Raw genomic sequence first — 18,047 nt, forward strand, 5'->3', positions numbered from 1 at the left:
GAGGCGCTGATGATCGAGCAGCGATGCCGATCTTAGGTGAACGATCCTAGTTTTAGGTTCATTGCTATTTGGACAAATCCAGCAAGAAGCAGATTAGCCAATCAAACAAAATAGAAAAGCTTCCATATGCTAGGCTTAGCGAAACAGATGCGTTAAAGAATATGATGTTGACATTCAATTGTGGGCGAGAAACAAGACAACAGTATTTAACCTGAGCTATTCTTGCAGGTACCAGCGGACCGGCGCGCGTACTTGGAACATCGTAATCGCACCGTCTTATCGAATTTACACCAATTAACAGTCTATTTCCTTAGTAACAACAATTCGTAACTACTGCATGCTAGTATTACTGTTGATTTAAACGTTGTTGTGGAAGAAAATGAACGATTTCGTTTCTTTGTTTCCAATTTTCAGAATCTGTCCTTGGCCTTAGTCTGCTTGACAAGCCCGAATGCCAAACTGTAAAAAAAGGTCGGCGGCGAACCTACGCAGACAATGACCCCGAATGCAAATACAGGTACAATTTGGCCGTATCTGCGCGCAAACACATTCATAGTGGGTTTGTTTTTAAAGAAGTCAAAGTCGTCTTTAACCAGGATCCTATCGACAAGCTAGAAAATAGTTGCGTATTGTTCTGCTTCATGACCGTCATATGGCAGACTGGACTGCTAAGCATATCATACAAAATAGTTACTCTTTAGCTACTAATTTATGCTGAAATGTGCTCATAAACCACAAAACGATGCTCAAAATCTCTGAAGTAGAACTAGCTGCAACTAGACCGTCTCTAGAAGAATGTTTTCCTCTCTATTGAAAAACAGATGCGTAGAGGCTTATGTCTAGAACGACGTTATATCGGATAATAAATTTCTAGCATGAAACTATTATGCTGGTTCCTGCGCCCTGATCTCTGGCAGATGCCCCACATGTGTTCGTTATGGCATACAAGTTCCATAAGGCAGACAAGTTGCCAATGGCCGGTATTGGCGACTTTCTGTTTTACCGTTACTTTAACTAGTGAATGAATATTAAATATAATACCTTTCGGCCTAAATATTTGTTGTCCTCTATTTCGACTGCGCTGTAGGTGCGATGCATGTTCGTTTGTAACAAAGTGGCCATCGGATCTGAAGCGACATCAACGAACCCACACTGGAGAACGGCCGTATCCCTGCGCGGTTTGCGGGAAGCGTTTCTCGCAGCGTACGACACTCCGCAATCACCACCATTCGAAGCACCCAGAGATCGAACTCAAAGAGCTGCCATCGATAGCCCATCACGGGCGGCAGCCACGTTCTTTGTCGTTATCTTGGACGGCCGAAGATGCCCATTTAGCACACGGGAATGGTGGATCCACAGGGGGCGCACGTTATGCCAGCATGAGTATGTTGATGCCTTCTGAAACTGAAGAGTCGGAAGAAGAGATGAAACGATACGATCTGGTAGCCGATTTACTGCCGCTCTCGTCCAATCTAGGAGTTCTACCAGGCAATGGAAGTAACAGCAGCGGTCCAGCGCTACCTTTACCTGCACACAGTGCATCGATATTCGAGCTACTTAAACTTAAAATGCACAACGGACATAAACGTGACAGGACGACATCTTCTACCTCAGGCGACTTAATCACGTCCTCAGGGACGCTGCAACATCTTCCCTTGGATTTCCGAACGTCATCGTAGGGCGAAAAGTACATCGTCTAAAAGGGTCTTTGCTGGCGAATTACGCTTCCCTGGTCTGCTTGAGGCTGTACGCTGAATATAGCAATCAAATTCGCGCATCCAAAAAGCTGCCGTGTTCGTTGATAGGCGTTCTTCGGATCTGTTACTAAGTGCTGCCGATCAAAAGGGAGTAGCATTTTATATCGAATGCTTTAGTAGCCTTATTGTTATGCTGAACAGCGTGATCGGCTGTGACCCGAAGTGTTCAGAACTCAACTTGATGGTAGTTCTGGTCAGTTGGCCATACTTTGTTAACATTTTTTTCTCGTAAAAATGACTCAGAATATTACACGTAGCAATTCTGGGTGTTCATGTTGAAGGTGTTACCTTAATGGGCCTGATGTTGCTGTCAAGGTGTTGTCTAATCCCTTTCAAAAATGCTGCCGGATTTGAACCTGATCCAGCCGGCGCCATGTAAAAAAGGAAGAGCTGCACCTGACAAAATTTTAAATGAGTTTTGTACATTGACCCTCGTTTCTTTTGTGTAGTGAATTAATACTCAAATCGCCTCGAATAATTACCACAGATCTGTGTATTGAACCTCAAAACGGGCATTTGTGGTCTGCCTAGACTTCAAAGCATTTTAACTATAGAGTGACTGAGATTGTTGTTCTACAGAAAACATTGTTTTTTTTTCTGCTCGCATGGCCAAGCTCATTAAACGGCAGCTTACTGATCTATAGTAATACATCGACAACCCAAAAAGGTGTTTACATAAAAGTTAATTTTAGCTGTAGCAACAAAAGTGTTTGGCATCGAAAATGCACATATACCTATCATCATAACATTGCTATGACAATAGCATCTATCTGAATGGAAATTCACGGGGGATCTGAGAATCCTAATATCAAATTCTGAACATTTCTAGCTCCCTGTCAATAGATATCGATGTGGGCTCAAACAATCCTGTTGATTTCGCCTTCTCCACGGCGCCAGTCTCTACATGCATAAATTTCCTTATGAATTACTAGCTATTGTGCACAAAACACTCAACTTTAAGGTGTTATTGTGTGGTCAGTCACATTCAGTATGTACATATATTCAAGAATGCCCATCCCAAACAAGCGACCCAAAAAATCTGTTGTTCAATGAAAGGCCTGCTTGAAGCAAGTTTGCCGGGCTTGATACGCCTCACATTATCGCCACTTAGTTTAACGATCACCAGTTAGTTTAATTGATTTTTTTAAAAAAATCTCTAACTCACAAGAATATGGTAAATATATTTTCCCTAGATATGTTACTTAGCTATCGTATATATTTTCTATATGAACGTGAAATTAAAATTCCAACACTGAACTCGCTAGGAGCGGTTTTATGTCAAATAGTATTGAAAACGATTGCTAATTCCCAAAGGGCACTGTTATCGCCACCGACCACTATGTTTCTAAATACAGTTCTAATAACGTGCGAACGTAGCTTTGCAGCTAGTTGCATTGCAATGGATCTTTTCGAGTTTTTCAATGTAGTACTCGCTTTCACAATCCTAACTGTTTTTATATGTCAGGGGCGCGGGGAGGGGGCGGCGCGTAACTTCGTAGTACTTACTGTAATAGATTACCTTCTATGCTACGTGCTATGCATATAATTTAAAGTGACACCAACTACGTATCGTTACTTCATGCTAATCGTTTTCATCACTTAACGGAGAAAAATTCATCTTGAACAACAATGGTGTTGGAACTTCGATGCCCACTCTTCATTAATGGAAGGTTAAGCAGTTAAACGGATCAAGTTGGTCCTTTGAGGAAAACAGAGAGTTACGTTACAGTTAACGAGCCTTCAGGACCCCACTGCCATTTCTAAACGGTCCATTAATTAAACACGAATGGAATGAGAGAGACAAAGCTGAATGAGTGACCAAAGGTTTATTTTTCATGTTATGCCAACAGTGCCCTCAGAGCACCCTGTTAATGTATATTTCTTGCGTGCGTTTGTTGAGTAATGATAATTATAACAGAAACTGTTATGATAATTAACATTAGTAAGTTATTATGATACATAGACAGATATTGATTGCTTACATTAGTTACGTTATTAAGTTAATTTATGTTTTTATCCTTGACGTTTTATATCTCTTGAATATGCCATTATTAGAATGTTGTGTCCTGCAACATAACACGTTTTCTTCGTTTTTTTTTTTTTTTTTGTCATTCATGTATCTTGTCCACTGGTTTTGCGCGAAAGTCTCTAATAACTGCCCAAAAACTGCTTGCCAAATATTGGCCCCCAATAACGACTACCGGTTGCTTCCAAGGACTAACCCTTATTGAAAGCACCGAACGATTGAGAAAGCATAATTCTTTTAGCAACCATTACGTACATGGTTATGCATAAGTTTTCACGTTGCTGAAGAACTACATGGACTAAAATTTTTTTAAAAAATCGAAGAAAAGGATTACCAATGCTGTTATTGATTCAATTTCAAATTTCCTTTACTTTAGGAGTGGGAATCAATTCAACAATTATTTATAAATTACTGTTATTAGTAGGTTGAATTATTATATATTCCACTTCCGCCTGTGATCAAAACGAGAATAAATAAAGAATTGTCTTAGAAAAGTGTTATATAAAATAAAGAGCGGAGGCGACTTTGTTAGCCGTCGTTTGAACGACACAACCTGATATACAGATCGTATTTTGCTACATAGTTGCTCACATATACACATACAGACATTTATTACATGACCTGAGTGTCTACGTGTACTCTGATTTATACCGAACGGCATCATGCACTGCAAGAATACTCTCCAATAACGATAGCTCCGGTCTCAGTGTTCGAAGTACCGCTACGTCGATTCGATGTAAAGAAATTGTCGAATTTAGAGCTTTCGCCACGCTATCAATAGGCCATGTCAATCGCTCGGTTTTGATAGCCGTCAATGGTTGTTTAGTACTGGAAACGGGGAAAGTTAGCAAAAATTCTGTAACTATCTAATAGAAAGACGAGAAAATATCGTGAGGGACTGTTCTCGATAGCTGTACAAAATTCATCATTCAAGGACGTTTCACTCCTATGCAGATACTGATAAATAGTCTCATCTTCTGCTCATCGGATATGACCGAAACGATTTCGCCCGAGTATACACCCTCAGCTTCTATCCACACTATTGATCTAATTACTCGCGTATATTAGTGTGGCTACCCAGCAGGCTCCTTTTACTTGGTTCAGTCAAAGATCAGTCGAAGTATATATACAGTGTTCCGTAAATCACGCACAGATATTGAAGTAAAGAGAAAGATCATAGAGTTTGTCTAAAAGTCGAAAAATCGTGTACGATCAATGCGGTCTATCCGTATTAATTCGGAAGTTATATATGTCTTAGCGCAAAATTCATGAAGATCAACGTGTTGTAAATTAAAATATTGGAATGTTTTTGAACATACAATATTACTATTATTTAGCTTTTTTTTTTTCTTATAACGTTTGCTATGACATTCAACGTTAATTACTCGCAAAAAAAGCTACACAGACATCGCTTAACGGAGCTATCAACGTATACGTATGTATTAACAATAAGTTCAAGTTATATAATGAATATTAAGTGATTTGTGAATCTCATTCAAAGATCCAGTGGGTACTATGGGACGGTGTATTGCATTAAAGTTTTTCAACAATCATTACTGGCTCTATTGTAAACCCAGTGAAAACGGGGGTTACAATTAGCCTGAGTTGAGTTCTGTTATTGCAAATTTACTTTCGGCTTTAAATCGTCTTTAAGGATGTATGAGTGGAGTTCATTGTTGGATCAGTTAATAATCTGTTTTTCAAATTCGTCTTGTATTTGTCCCACAAGAAAGCGCCGCTTTAGATTCGAATATATGATTTGTGAACTATTAATTCCGTATACGTTATAACGGTGCCAATAACAATGTCGCAATAAATAACGAAGCCTGGATCCGACTCGGGGTCCGACCTAATCTATAGTAGTAGAGTCTTAACCGTAAATGAATTATCAGGGGTAAATCAGGGTGAAATAACTGTCAATTGCCCCTGTTGTTTTATTCATTTTATGAGGTTTAATTCCTTTTTTTTTGTTCACACTACAAGAAAGGAGCTTGAAATTAGATATATGCTACATGAGGTATCATAGTGTTCGGTGCAATCTATATTAATTGGAAAGATCATGATAGAACATTTTGAGACTGGACTTTATTTCATCTCATACGGATACATTTTAAATGGGCACAAGAAACCATGTAACCTCGAATCAAGGCCGAAAAGCTACGATATGCTAATTTGTCACCTTTCATACGTTTGTCGTGTGCCATCATTTCATAATAAATACCAATTTTCGTCGCCTATATATTATTTTCATGCATGAAATATTACATACTTGTAGGGAAGCAGACATATCAGCGCAGGGGTGGTTACCCCTCTCGAAGAACGGAGGTTCTTATTGCATAAAAGGCCAAACAAATTCTTATTTATAATATACACATAAGACTACACAGTATATATAAATCAACATTAACTTTAGAGATGCTTATTCATCATTATCCGTACGAGGCGGTCGGATTCTGTTGTGTAACACTGATAATCTCAACGAGGTCTGTAAATAAAAATAAATAAACTAATTACGTTTTTTTGTAAGACGAAAGCAAAAGAAAAATGTATGCTTCTTTATTTAATAGTAACGGTGCGCAGTAAATGAACACTCAAGTTCTTCCAAATTTTAGAGGATATTACGCTGACGAGACAGTAAATCTCGATTATTGATGGTACTATGCTCGGCTTCCTCACTGCCTTAGCGAAGCCTTTGCTGCTGGCAAACTTCCAATTAGCTAAAACGGGATGATGAGATACACTGAAACACAGGTACGATGCACAGAGCTATCGACGTACAGAAGACGTCTAATATAGACATTTGGCATCGTCGCCAAACATAAGCATCATCCTTTTTGGTTACATTCGTATTATTGGTACGCAATATTTCAGCTTCAGAAGATTGGTAGACGCAGAACAAATAGACAATCTGCATTGACAGAAACCAATCATCACGTTTAAGTCGCGGCTGGCTATGGACGGAATACGCCCGGAACACTCACATTTCGGCTCTGAACGACATAGCTTTAATGTTATATTTGCAAAAATCGAACGTGTTGGGAATTAATTCTAGGCCTTTATAATAAAGCTTCCAGGTAATTTCTCCTAAGGCCTAAAAATTAACCATGACTATTTTAATTGATTTAAGCAACTTTTAACGGGGCAACAGGTAAGCACAGGCTCCGTTTTACTCGCTGAAGTCCTTTTATCATCAGACTAATGGTTCACGTGGCAGTCATTTGTTTCAGATGATGGGTGTCACACGATTCGTATATCTTTAAAGGCTTTATCACGGGCTTTAGAAAAGTCTCTATAAGCTGCTCTGAACGCGAAATCTGTTATTAATCAATACCAAATCATTGAACATTTCCTTCCGAATCCATTAGTCATTAAAGTTGATAAATTACGTTTGTTCATATCTTATTAACAAAACTATTTTTTCAATAGATCAGCGATGATTCGTCGTTACCTAGTAACATTGCTTGTAGTCACCAACAATGATCGGATCGTCTTCTGGGTTACAGAAACTTTTAGAAACGTAACTTATATTTACCATATTCCACATTTACTAACAGCCTATGCTATCACCGCGACTTCACCTTAGGTGGAGTACCGATTCAAATTTGGCGCTTGGATTTACCGTATCGGCGCTCTACTCGCCCTCGCCAACATCAAAACAGCCTGTGGTGATGGTGGGAGGGAGTAACAGATATCAGCTGCTAGTGTTCCAATCAGCATTTTGGTGGCCTTGTGCAATAACCTGATGCCGCTATTTTATGGAAAACGGTCAGAGACACAGTGATCTCTCATATCTATACAAAAGTAAAAGGACGTAAAATAGCTAACGTAAGTTACCTAGCTCACCTTCATTCTTAGAAATATACTTTGAGCGTAACTTATTACTTTTCTGCACCTTTGTCGAAATTTGGTTTAACTAGATATCATAGATTATGTATTGTGTAGATATTTCTTATACATCGCGTACTCGACAGAATGTTAACACATCTCTTCAATCAACAAGTCGATGATCTGTTTTTTTTTTGTGTAGAGGTGTACATTGTTAAGAATTACACTGTAATGTTACTTACATATTGTTGTACAGAAATCCTTTGCTATGAAGTTTGCACAGATAAATTATTGCTGCGGACTAAAATGTTACCCAGTGTTTGATACATAGCAGTAACGAGAACCGCGCTAAGCTATCTTGAAGTGCTTCAAGGTGTTGAAAATGGGGATGATTTATGTATAATGCAGTAGATTAGTAATTTTTGTAGTTTTTTTTGCGTTTGCATATTTGCGGTTACGGGCGTGGCTATGTGCGATGCCATACACTTAAACATATCGTATTCCAACTAGTAATATTCGATAAGTTTCGTAGAGCAATGTTTGTAAATTCAAAATACCAACCGGGGCATTATCATTATATTATTATTTTTAAGTATTCTGTATAATTTAGGCTTGTTTTACTGAGCAGTTGATATTCTCTCTAACTTGGAAAGGCGCATAATGATAACATATTCAATGCACACGTTAAAGGATTTTTATTTGATTTGCTAGAGGGATTTAAACCTTTCTATACATCAAAACCTTTGGAAATATGACAGTCGTTATGGAAGTGGAATATTACCTTTAACTTTCTTGATTTGCTTTTTCAGATGTCATCTAACATTATTTTTCCATGGAAAGTTGCTCCATACAAAGATCTGCAGAGGCCAGATTACAGACCTGCCTTGATCGCTGTGGGTCAGGCTCATCCCCTAGCTGGCCATGTGTCACCTATGAAAAGCAAGGTCTGATAAATATAACCAGATTTGTGCTTCTATTATTATGCATAGGGCATCTCTGTGAAAAGTCGCTGCTTTTTATGATGTTACGAGGAAGCAGGGACACCAGCGAAAAGAAAATTACTTTTTCCTTACTTTTTACAAATTTTATTTCAATTCTTTAGTTTTGTCAGTCTTTGTTGACTTGCTCTATTAAAAAATATATATATATATTAAATGTTGACTTGTCTAACTTCGAAGGATATGCTACTTTCTGCACTCATATGTACAGTTTTTAATGTCTAAACTTACTTGTAATTGTTTTAAAGGTGATGCCACAAAACTCCGAAGAGAAACCGCGCGAGGAAGGTCCACTTCCAGCAGGTCCCCTATCAGCCTCATCCACCGGAACGAGCGAAGCCATGTGGGATCCACTTTCAGCATTTTCCGATGAGCCATTCAGCGATGGCTCAGGCCAAAAGCGCAATATCTTTGAAGAAGAGATACCTGCAATCGATACTTGGCCCAGCAAAAAGGCCGGCATTCTGTCCAGGTTCGTGGTTAGTTACTTATATTAAAGATAACATTTCTAAAAAATAAATCTAGATACAATATTGTAGGCCCTGGTTTGTTATGAATACAAACTCGGAAAATCTGGGTCAAGAAATGTTCGGTGAAGCCGCTAGCCACAGCAAATATCTATTCGCGCATTATCGGAATCAGCCAGCTTGAAATCCTCAAAGTGATTTATGGAAATGAAGCCATCTGTCCGTGTCTTCATACTAATTATTACTAATCTAATATTACATCATGTTTACTGTCAGCCAATAACATGATGATCGATTCTTCTATTTGCGTCCGTAAAGATTTGGTTCTGGAGTTGAGCGACTGTCACTGGCTTCGTCGTATCTTTCTGGAGAAATGCCATCGCCGGTGTCGTCGGGTTCGCGGCACGAACAACTAGATTCATTTGAAGAAGGATCTATTAAAGAGCTAAGAAACCTGTCGGTTCAGGAGTATACCCGAAGACTGCTCGAGTTGAAGTCTGCCATGGTCAGCGCTTGGAATAGGGATGAAAAGGTAAAGGGATATATTAGAGAAAATATGTATATATATATAGAAGTTGTAGAACTTCTTGCCGTTGAGACGTTCTATCGTTTTTCCACCGTGAGAGGTTTGTTACCTAGGGCAGAATATGTATCACAGGTAGAAGGCGTAATGGGGAAATATACTTGATTAATATTTGATAAATTTAACATCAGGAACTCTGTCCGCTAATTCATGCTTTTATCACGAGCATCGCTATGATATTACAGGTTAATGCGCTTAAAATGGTGATTCAGTGCTCCAAACTGTTAGTAGATGCTGACAGTTCCGTGCGTTTCTATCCGGCAAAATTCGTATTGATCACAGACATTGTCGATCTGTTCGGGGAGCTCGTCTTCGAGCGATTGCATGCTAAATATCAAGAGAACCAAGATGGAGCCGCTGAAACAGCTCGCAACTGGTTTTATAAGGTTGCATCAATACGCGAACTTATTCCCAGGTATACATTTTTTTGAACGTTTCATCCATATACGATGCAATATTTTTCGAAGCAAATATCCTTACTTTATGATAATCTTGGATTTTCTTACAAAACAATTATAAGACGGAGTACGGTATATATTTTTATCAGATGCTTTGTTCTTTCCTGTCGCTTGCTAATGATGTCGCTTAATACACCGTCCACAGGTTTTACGTGGAGGCTTGTATTCTGCAGTCGTATCGTTTTTTGGATCCCAAAGGAGCACAAATGCACAAGGGTCTCCTACGCCTTGCGAAGACAATAACGGGCATCGGAGACCCATTGGTAGCAGCATATGCACGCTGTTACCTTGCAAGGATTGGCTCCAGAGTTGCTCCAAAGGGCAGGTTAGTCGGTAACTAAAGTTTAACCCGGACCCGCTTGTTTTCCATCGATGTTTTTCATATCGAATTTACGTACGGATGGGTGCAACAGAACTCTTGCTGAAGAAAAGCAGTGCTCTTAAGATTACTAATTAAAATTCAGATCTGGCACTGCTTCGAACAAGCCATGCGACCATTTCAGGGAACCGCAAATGCTTAGTTTACTTATAACGCTTGCTGAAACATAACATATGCAAGATATTTTGATAAGTACCCATTACGTATTTTAACTCTTTCAACTAAAATGCAGGGAACATTTATCCGAGCTGATGTTCGGTCTCCTGGTAACCTATAGCCAACTGGAGTCATCAATCGTGGAGGAACGACTCAAGTCGGACCTAGTCGACTTGCCTTCATACTATGCCCTGTTTACGCCAGCGTTCGAGTTCTTACTTCAGTGGGTTACACAGACAGCACGCGATAAACAACTTAATGATCTGCTCAACAAATGCACGCAGCGAAACTCAGCATTACTACTAAACGCTCTCCTCACGGCTATGAGACCGCAATTCGTTGCGCAGAGAGCGGAACAGATCGTTGAAAAGATCAATGAAGCGGACACAGTGACGGCACCGAAAGCACAACTTTACCGAAGTCTTGGTCTTTGTCTTATGGTAGAAGATCCACCTGAGGGCGTACGTATCAAGGTACGTGTTGGTCTGCACTGCAGCAATTTGGTAAACTTTTTATGTGACCCGAAGTAAACATAATTTTACCTCATATTTTCAAAAGTTTCGAAAAGGGCCGTTTCGTTTCATAAGTGATTTTTTTTTTATCAAACGTACTCAGGTTTTGAATCAGGTTTGGAAGCACGTCGCTCGTTTCAAGAATTCCGCAGATTACATGTCTTGCGCTGAGGTGTGGGTTGATTACGTCTGCAGGCACATGGACTTTGCCGATATCAACACGTTTATTGCGGTGACTATCAAACAGATGAACATCGATCGCGCTTACGAAAGGCACCAAAGTCAGCTGTACGCTATCATTGATCGGATTGCATGCAACATACAGGTAGGTATTCATAGATTTGAATTCACGGAGCAATCTTCGGAGCATAGCCTAAGTCGCGAATCTATACAACGAACGTAAAGCACACAAAATTGCGCGAATGAATTTCCATATATATCGTGTACCCTTGGTCAAACCAATATATTTTATTGGCGCTTTTAAACTTAAACCTTTTCCGATAGAAGAGCATAATTGAAAAGAAAAAACTTTCTCCTTTCGCTACTACAGCACATCTGTGTCACAGTGAAGTTCTAGAATTCATTCCATAGCCATTTTTATGAGTCATGACATTGATTGATACATCAGTCTAGCGCCTTTATCGTTACATTTGGTTACAGGACTTATTGTCGTTGTTCAATATGGATCGACTTCTGCCTTTGCTCGATCTTATACAAAAGGAACCGTACAAAACAGACGCCTGCCGTTCACTTGTTGATACATTTACACGTCGCCAAAAGGAGTCAACCTGCGAAGCCGTATTGGTGTCGTCGTTAATGCACGTGTCAAAGACGATGCTTTCCTCTGTCACCGCGTTAACTCTTGACGACTCTCGTAGAAGCCTTGCCAGCCTTGTATGCGGCTTTATCAATCGTATTGAGTATCCGGATGACGTTGAAGCACAGCTTTCGTTCTTTATTGACGCCCGTGCCTGCCTGGGTACGTTGGACGACGTTCTAATCCATCTCGTACACGCGGTTAATCGGTTAGCCGTGCGACTACAGGCAACGATTAGGGGACGTCATTCACGAAAAAGTGCCACTCAGGCCAAGGCTTGCTTAGCATATTGCATTGTGACTGTTCCGTCAGTTTACGATTCGACCATGCGGTAAGTTTGACACCAACGTTGTGTAATTTGGACTTTCTGAAGCACGTTTGTTGCAACACATACTACACAATCTATCTAAACAAAGGAGGAGGGATTAGCTTCTATTTTATTTTAGCAAGAAATGCAAAAAAATTTTGTCAAGCTCGTGAAGGTAGAACTAGAGCTGGCTCTGATCATGCCGAAGATTCCTCGGGATATCTTCGGGATGATTAAACGAGCAAGTTTGCTTAGCTACATATTGCGCTCCATGTGGGTCCAAGTGTACCTAAAAATTGATCATAACTTAGTTACATTCATCATTACAACCTTTCATGAAAATCACTTAATTTTTCCCTCAGTATCTGGATGGCTGTCCAGATGTGCATGTTCATTTTGTTCATCAACAAGATGATTAGCTGTAACAATTATATTTATAGCTAAACTAATAATCACTATTTAAACATGGGTGTTTACTGTTCATTATCAGCTTCAAGCTTTACCTTGAGACAGCAATCGTGGCATTGAAGTATCAGTGTCACGCACACGCCGATGCCTGTTACAAGGCAGCCTTGGACTCATTGTCCACACTTCCGGAACGGGAACTGTACTCTTGTGTTACGCTGCTTTTAGGACAGCTGGTTTACTCGCCAGACGATCCTCGCGAAGATCCTTTATCGCTTGTGAAGACCCTACTTGAGGCCATTGACGAATATGTATTTGATCCACATACTGATGTAAAGCCCCGTCTTTGGCTAGCGACCCTCCGAGTTCTTTCGCGGATGGCCACACCGTGGGCTGAGGATATACAGCTTGACTGCAACGACTCACTTTACGGCGGTGACCAAAGGTTAGATCTTGCAAATGGTCTTTTATATTCTATAAGAAGTTCGATACACTAGAGTTCTTGTTGGATGGTACTTCAATACAGAAATTGATTTGTAATGCTAATTGTTTCAGGTATGTCGAAGCTGTCGAAGTGCTAGCATCTACTATTCTTTCTAAAATCATTGATTACTTAGCTCTTTTACGTGACTCGAAACTGTTCAATAGGCAGGCAACACTCATGGTTGAGCTTCTATATACCTTGGCAAGTCACGGAGCTGCCAGCGTACCGGGACCAAGTCAAGCGCTCATCGTGAAGTTGTGGTCTCTTACAAAAGGAACAAATATTGTCCCGCCAGATACGATGTTTGCTCTGCGAAACTATATTGAGCGCAGGGCGAATAACACTGACCTTTTAAATTGCCTAACATAGATATTAAATTTTACTGTTATTAAGTTGGCATGGGGTATATTAAAGTTCATTTCTGTATGAGATATCGAGAAAAAGAAAAATGGAAATTAGTCAGATTTTTATTCCACTTCTAGAATCGAAAGACAGGCATGCTACGAGACAAATTACAATTTGCAGGAGTCAGAACAGAAAGCAAAATACCGAACATTTACAGGGCACTGCTAAGCTGCCGTACTAACGGAAGAGACTAGAGAGCCTTGAAGATCTGTAAATGGTTGTCTATAAAATATCTGTAAATCTTTACGATGTGTACGAGTGTAAGAATACGTTTGGTATAAAGAGTAGAAAGTTAAAAAAACGATATGTAATAACTGTTTGCAACAAACGCGCAAAGTCTGTTTAGTGGAATGGTTTAACGGAATATATAATTGTTGAAAATTCATTTTTAGAGAGATTATATGTTAATTAGTTGTTTATTTATTGCACATTTGACATAAAAATATCTGTATATCGTTGGCCCTCAGAACAACCCCCCCGTCCTTTTTGTTTAGCGGGTAGTTTATAATTCGCACGAAGTGTCTAGATAAAACAGAATTGATTCTCCGACCTAAAAATCAGTGATGTTCAATTTATAATACTTAATTTTACGACTAAATTTACTCTAGTTATAAAAAATGCAATGAACTCTTTTAGATAAGCTTTTTTTTTAGAACAAACGTTGTATTTATTTTCCCTCACTTAAAATATAATCATACTTGAGGACCATGTTGACTTAGGCACTGAATAAACAAGTTCATATACTATACCAAAAGGTAAGTAAGATAATTTAACCTTAAAAAAGAACTGCGTGTAGTAACTTACTAGAAATGATAGTAGGTACCCCGGTACGCTCATAAACCCTGGTGGACGAAGTCCATAACCTTCTTTGAGTCTGTTATACTGCAGTAGATTGCGAACAACCTTTAAGTGCGGCCTAAGCAGACTAAATTTCCTCGTAAGTACAGAGTGTATAACAATTTGATGGCCTATCTGATAGGCTCAGTTTTTATATGTCCGAGTGGCCATGCTGTTCCATGTACGCCACCATTGTTTTTAAAATCCTTTAGTTTACACCAGAACATGCAAGCAGGGCCTGGTTGAAACTGTGCTTTTCTGATGTGTCTATAATATAACTGTATGAGGCATGATTTAAATGAAGACGAATCATATCGTAAAACTCAAAGGTCGCTGTCAACTCAAGCTTCATACACTGAAGGTATATATATGTATATATACATATAGAATTATTTTCAAAGGTTTTAGCGTGCTTAATGAAAAGCCTTCTATGCGCATCTTAATTAAATGGCGTTGGCTTGAAGTTTAGCCAAAATGTATAAATACTTCTTTCTTATTTGGCCCTAGATTTTACTCATTTCTTACAAAAGGGATTCTGCTCTTACTTATTGTAAATGCATAACTTCAGAAGAACACTTAAATTAGCGGTTTAATTTTTAGAATACCTCGCTATTATAATAAAAGGCTAGGTATAATAAACCAAATTACCACATACTTGATTCGACCACAATAAACATTTGGAGTGTTTTCAATAAATATGTGCAAGACATAATAATGCGTTCCTGTTCCTCTGTAATCTATAATAAATATTTTTGTGCGTGCTTGTGTGCACTATCGACCTGCTCGAAGAACACAAACTACGCGTAATGTTAATGCGTCTTCATAAAAGGCTTCTAAACTGCGTCGACTGATTTAAAAAGTGTAGTACAGTGATGCATCGTTCCGCGAGGCTTGAACTTGTGGTGCATGGCTTTTTCAAGGGAAGACCTAGTTCAAACGCTCAACAATGATAAGTTGTTGTAGTAGAAGTACTTATCTGGAATAATACTAAATGGTAGTAGCGATTGTAAACTCAATGTTTTTATTTAGCAGTCCTTACATAAAGGTTGGTTCGATGTTTGAAGTCGAAGACTTGTCATCGTTGTTAGTATAGTGGTCAGTATCTCCGGCTGTCACGCGGGACATGGGAGCTCGATCTCCAACAGGAAAATTTTTTCAACCGCGTATACGCAAAGTGATAATGCACAGCTCAAATCTCCAACGACTCACAACGTAGAAACTAGTGGCATTACTCATATGGACGCTAAATTCGTGTACTATACACACCAAAATTTTAAGTTTACACTAGTGTTTATAGTGCGTTAGACCCAGTACTGACATATGTCAAGGCGGATGTTTTAGATGCATTATAGTGCAGCATCTTATCCTCTTCTCGCTTCTAGCTTATCTAGAAACAAGTTCAACGCAGACACAATTCATGTTTTTGTCTTCCCCCGTATTCTTTCTTTCGTGTTCTTAAGTTACATGCTGTGAACCGCAAATAATACGCGTAGGCAAATTTCGCACCAAAGCAAATAGACCCATATTATCGACACAGGCAGCTAATCCTTCTCGTCATTAGTAGATTATCACCTGTCTGCTTCAGATGTCCCACTCCACATTGCTAAATACACTATTTCTAATTTTTGTATTTGAATAGAACGTAACGTCTGCTATATTCTGCAACGTAGCCTGATTATTAAAGCCATTTTTTTTCCGTAATTCAAAATCCGCCGCCGTTCGAACGCATATCGTGAAACAGCTGACGAGCGAGAACATCGTATTCTGTTAGTATTGGCCAACTTCAAATTGCTGCCCCCTGTCTAGTTATATGCTGGCCGTGGTTTTGCTTCTTTTTCGGTGGCATTTCTATTAGTCTCCCTCTCTCTCTCTCTGTACCGCTGCTGCCGCCGCCACTTCGTCTTTCTTTAGTGGTTGCAGAGAACGAGTGGCTACGATAAATAAGCGCCGTGTCGCAGCGACCAGCGAGACTAGTCGGTAACTGCCAGTGTTGGAGGCCTGCTGAGATTGGTCATACGCGATCAACAACAGCAGCAAGCAACTACTGCTGCGGGTGTCGTCGTAGCTTTCGTAGCACAACAGCAATAGCGATAGCCAGTCGTCGTCAGTGGCCCATCCACTGGTGTTTTGTCTTGTACGCGAAATATGAGATCTATGAATAAGTGGATTGCCCTCCCGAATGGCTCGTGACGATCACTAAATCCTAGTCGTCACTTCGAAGCCTTCCCAGTCGTCCTCTCCGCCCAGGTACGTAGAAGTCAGTTTCCAATCAGCTGGACGAAATTAGGGGTGATGCAGGGCATTTAAATAGCCTGTAGCTCCCTGCGGCTCCCCTTAGATACATGTTGGGCACGTTTTACGGATCAGTATCGTGGAAACATGAACATTATCGATTAGAAAGCTTTGCCAGTCGCCAGTGGGCAACTCAGTTGAGGTTGTTGCTACTTGTATAGTTGGCTGTTATTGTCGTTGTGGTAGGAAGGTGTATTCTATTTCTGGACGGAAGGAACCCTGCATAAAACACAGTATGTGGTGCTGTTATTCAGTATAATAACGAAACGAAATGTGATGCAATCCCGTAGATTATAGCCAGTAGATATGAGGAAATGGTAAGCTCACTTAGAAAAAAAACAACCCCATTGAATAATTTCAGGTTTTGTTTGGATACGTATTATCAACGCATATCTGTATATGTGTGTATGTTAATATGTTTGTTGAAACCCCAACATCGGGCCTACATCAACTTGACGGCGTATGAATCGAATAAATAGAGTTTTTGTTGCATGATCGGATTTCAGACGGATTTTTTTTTACAGTCGTGGGTGCTAGCCTAGGTCCTCCCCGGCTGACCCACTCAGTTGCTGGGTGAGCCCCACTGCCAGGATAAGTTTGAAGTCATCTGAGTGACTTCTGGTTGAATGGTAATACATTTGTGTTGATGGTGATTTAGGCCTTTGCATCTTACTGGCCGCATCATCGTATACAGCTCTCGTTAGGATATCTTTTTAATTATTTGTGTTTAATTGCGTGAAGTTTTTGTCAGCTGATGGGCACGATATATCGTTTAATTTGTAGTTAAAGAATTACCATCCTGCGCAAGCCCATTATGTGCGTGCATAAACTATTTTTTTGGACTGTCTGGTTTCCACAAGATTACCAAATATTTTTTTAGTCGCCCGTAAATAATACTCATCATCATTATTTTATAGATAACTGTAAGATATATACGAAGTACTAACAGAAATCTATTGGCTCTTATGACATTTTTTTAGGAATTTTCTGAGCAAGCGAAAAGTTATAACTGTGTAACTAATCAGTATGAACCATGCATTTTATTTCGGACGAAAATAATGAACGAAGATTACGATTTTAATTAGAAAATTTACAAAAGCTACAAAATTTAATAAATGCTAATATTTAATAAATTATCATTTTTTTATCCCATTTGTTCTATCTCTGAATTAAAACCCAGTGAAAAGTACGTATATTAGTTGAAAATTTTTGTACAAAATCTTTTTGTTCGCGAAGACATTCTTGTTATGTTGCCGTGAGAAGCGCTGCATGTATAAGTATCTATTAAACAAAGCGGAACAAAACTTGCAGCCGATATCTAAAATGCTATGTACTAATA

At 39.4% G+C, this 18,047-nt stretch overlaps 3 protein-coding genes across 4 annotated transcripts in view; all 3 read left to right on the plus strand.

The window, feature by feature from the left end:
- Positions 1-386: 386 nt before the first annotated feature.
- On the plus strand, positions 387-6,328 carry drm (odd-skipped family member drumstick; the record flags this gene model as incomplete). The annotated part of the gene is made up of 2 exons (XM_022836978.2): positions 387-517; positions 1,088-6,328. Coding segments are annotated over 2 exons (723 nt in total), but the record flags the coding sequence as incomplete, so codon positions are not given.
- Positions 6,329-7,434: 1,106 nt separating this feature from the next.
- LOC111262604 (VPS35 endosomal protein-sorting factor-like) lies at positions 7,435-15,131 on the plus strand. The gene is made up of 11 exons (XM_022836981.2): positions 7,435-7,608; positions 8,418-8,552; positions 8,855-9,078; positions 9,392-9,605; positions 9,842-10,071; positions 10,260-10,439; positions 10,726-11,122; positions 11,265-11,486; positions 11,822-12,309; positions 12,776-13,135; positions 13,246-15,131. The coding sequence occupies exons 2-11, from the start codon at positions 8,418-8,420 to the stop codon at positions 13,541-13,543; spliced, it is 2,748 nt and encodes a 915-aa protein (XP_022692716.1). The 5' UTR covers positions 7,435-7,608; the 3' UTR covers positions 13,544-15,131.
- Positions 15,132-16,217: 1,086 nt separating this feature from the next.
- LOC111262606 (cell growth regulator with RING finger domain protein 1) overlaps positions 16,218-18,047 on the plus strand; it is an 8,608-nt gene continuing 6,778 nt past the window's right edge. The window contains exon 1 of one of the 2 annotated variants that reach the window (XM_022836983.2): positions 16,218-16,663. The gene's annotated coding sequence lies outside the window, so the exon portion shown is untranslated. Of the gene's footprint in view, positions 16,664-16,740; positions 16,942-18,047 lie in introns of those variants that run through there. The other variant, XM_022836984.2, reaches the window with a different exon arrangement.

The sequence above is a fragment of the Varroa jacobsoni genome, unplaced genomic scaffold (assembly GCF_002532875.2).
Source record: "Varroa jacobsoni isolate VJ856 unplaced genomic scaffold, vjacob_1.0 scaffold_679, whole genome shotgun sequence".
In the NCBI taxonomy this organism is placed as follows: Eukaryota; Metazoa; Arthropoda; class Arachnida; order Mesostigmata; family Varroidae; genus Varroa; species Varroa jacobsoni.

Excerpts from the sequence above, each read along its gene's own strand:
- LOC111262604 (XM_022836981.2), top strand. The coding sequence starts at position 8,418 with ATGTCATCTAACATTATTTTTCCATGGAAAGTTGCTCCATACAAAGAT. Across the intron at positions 9,606-9,841 it reads CTTGGAATAGGGATGAAAAG|GTTAATGCGCTTAAAATGGT; the intron begins GTAAAGGGATAT and ends ATGATATTACAG. Across the intron at positions 10,072-10,259 it reads ATACGCGAACTTATTCCCAG|GTTTTACGTGGAGGCTTGTA; the intron begins GTATACATTTTT and ends CACCGTCCACAG.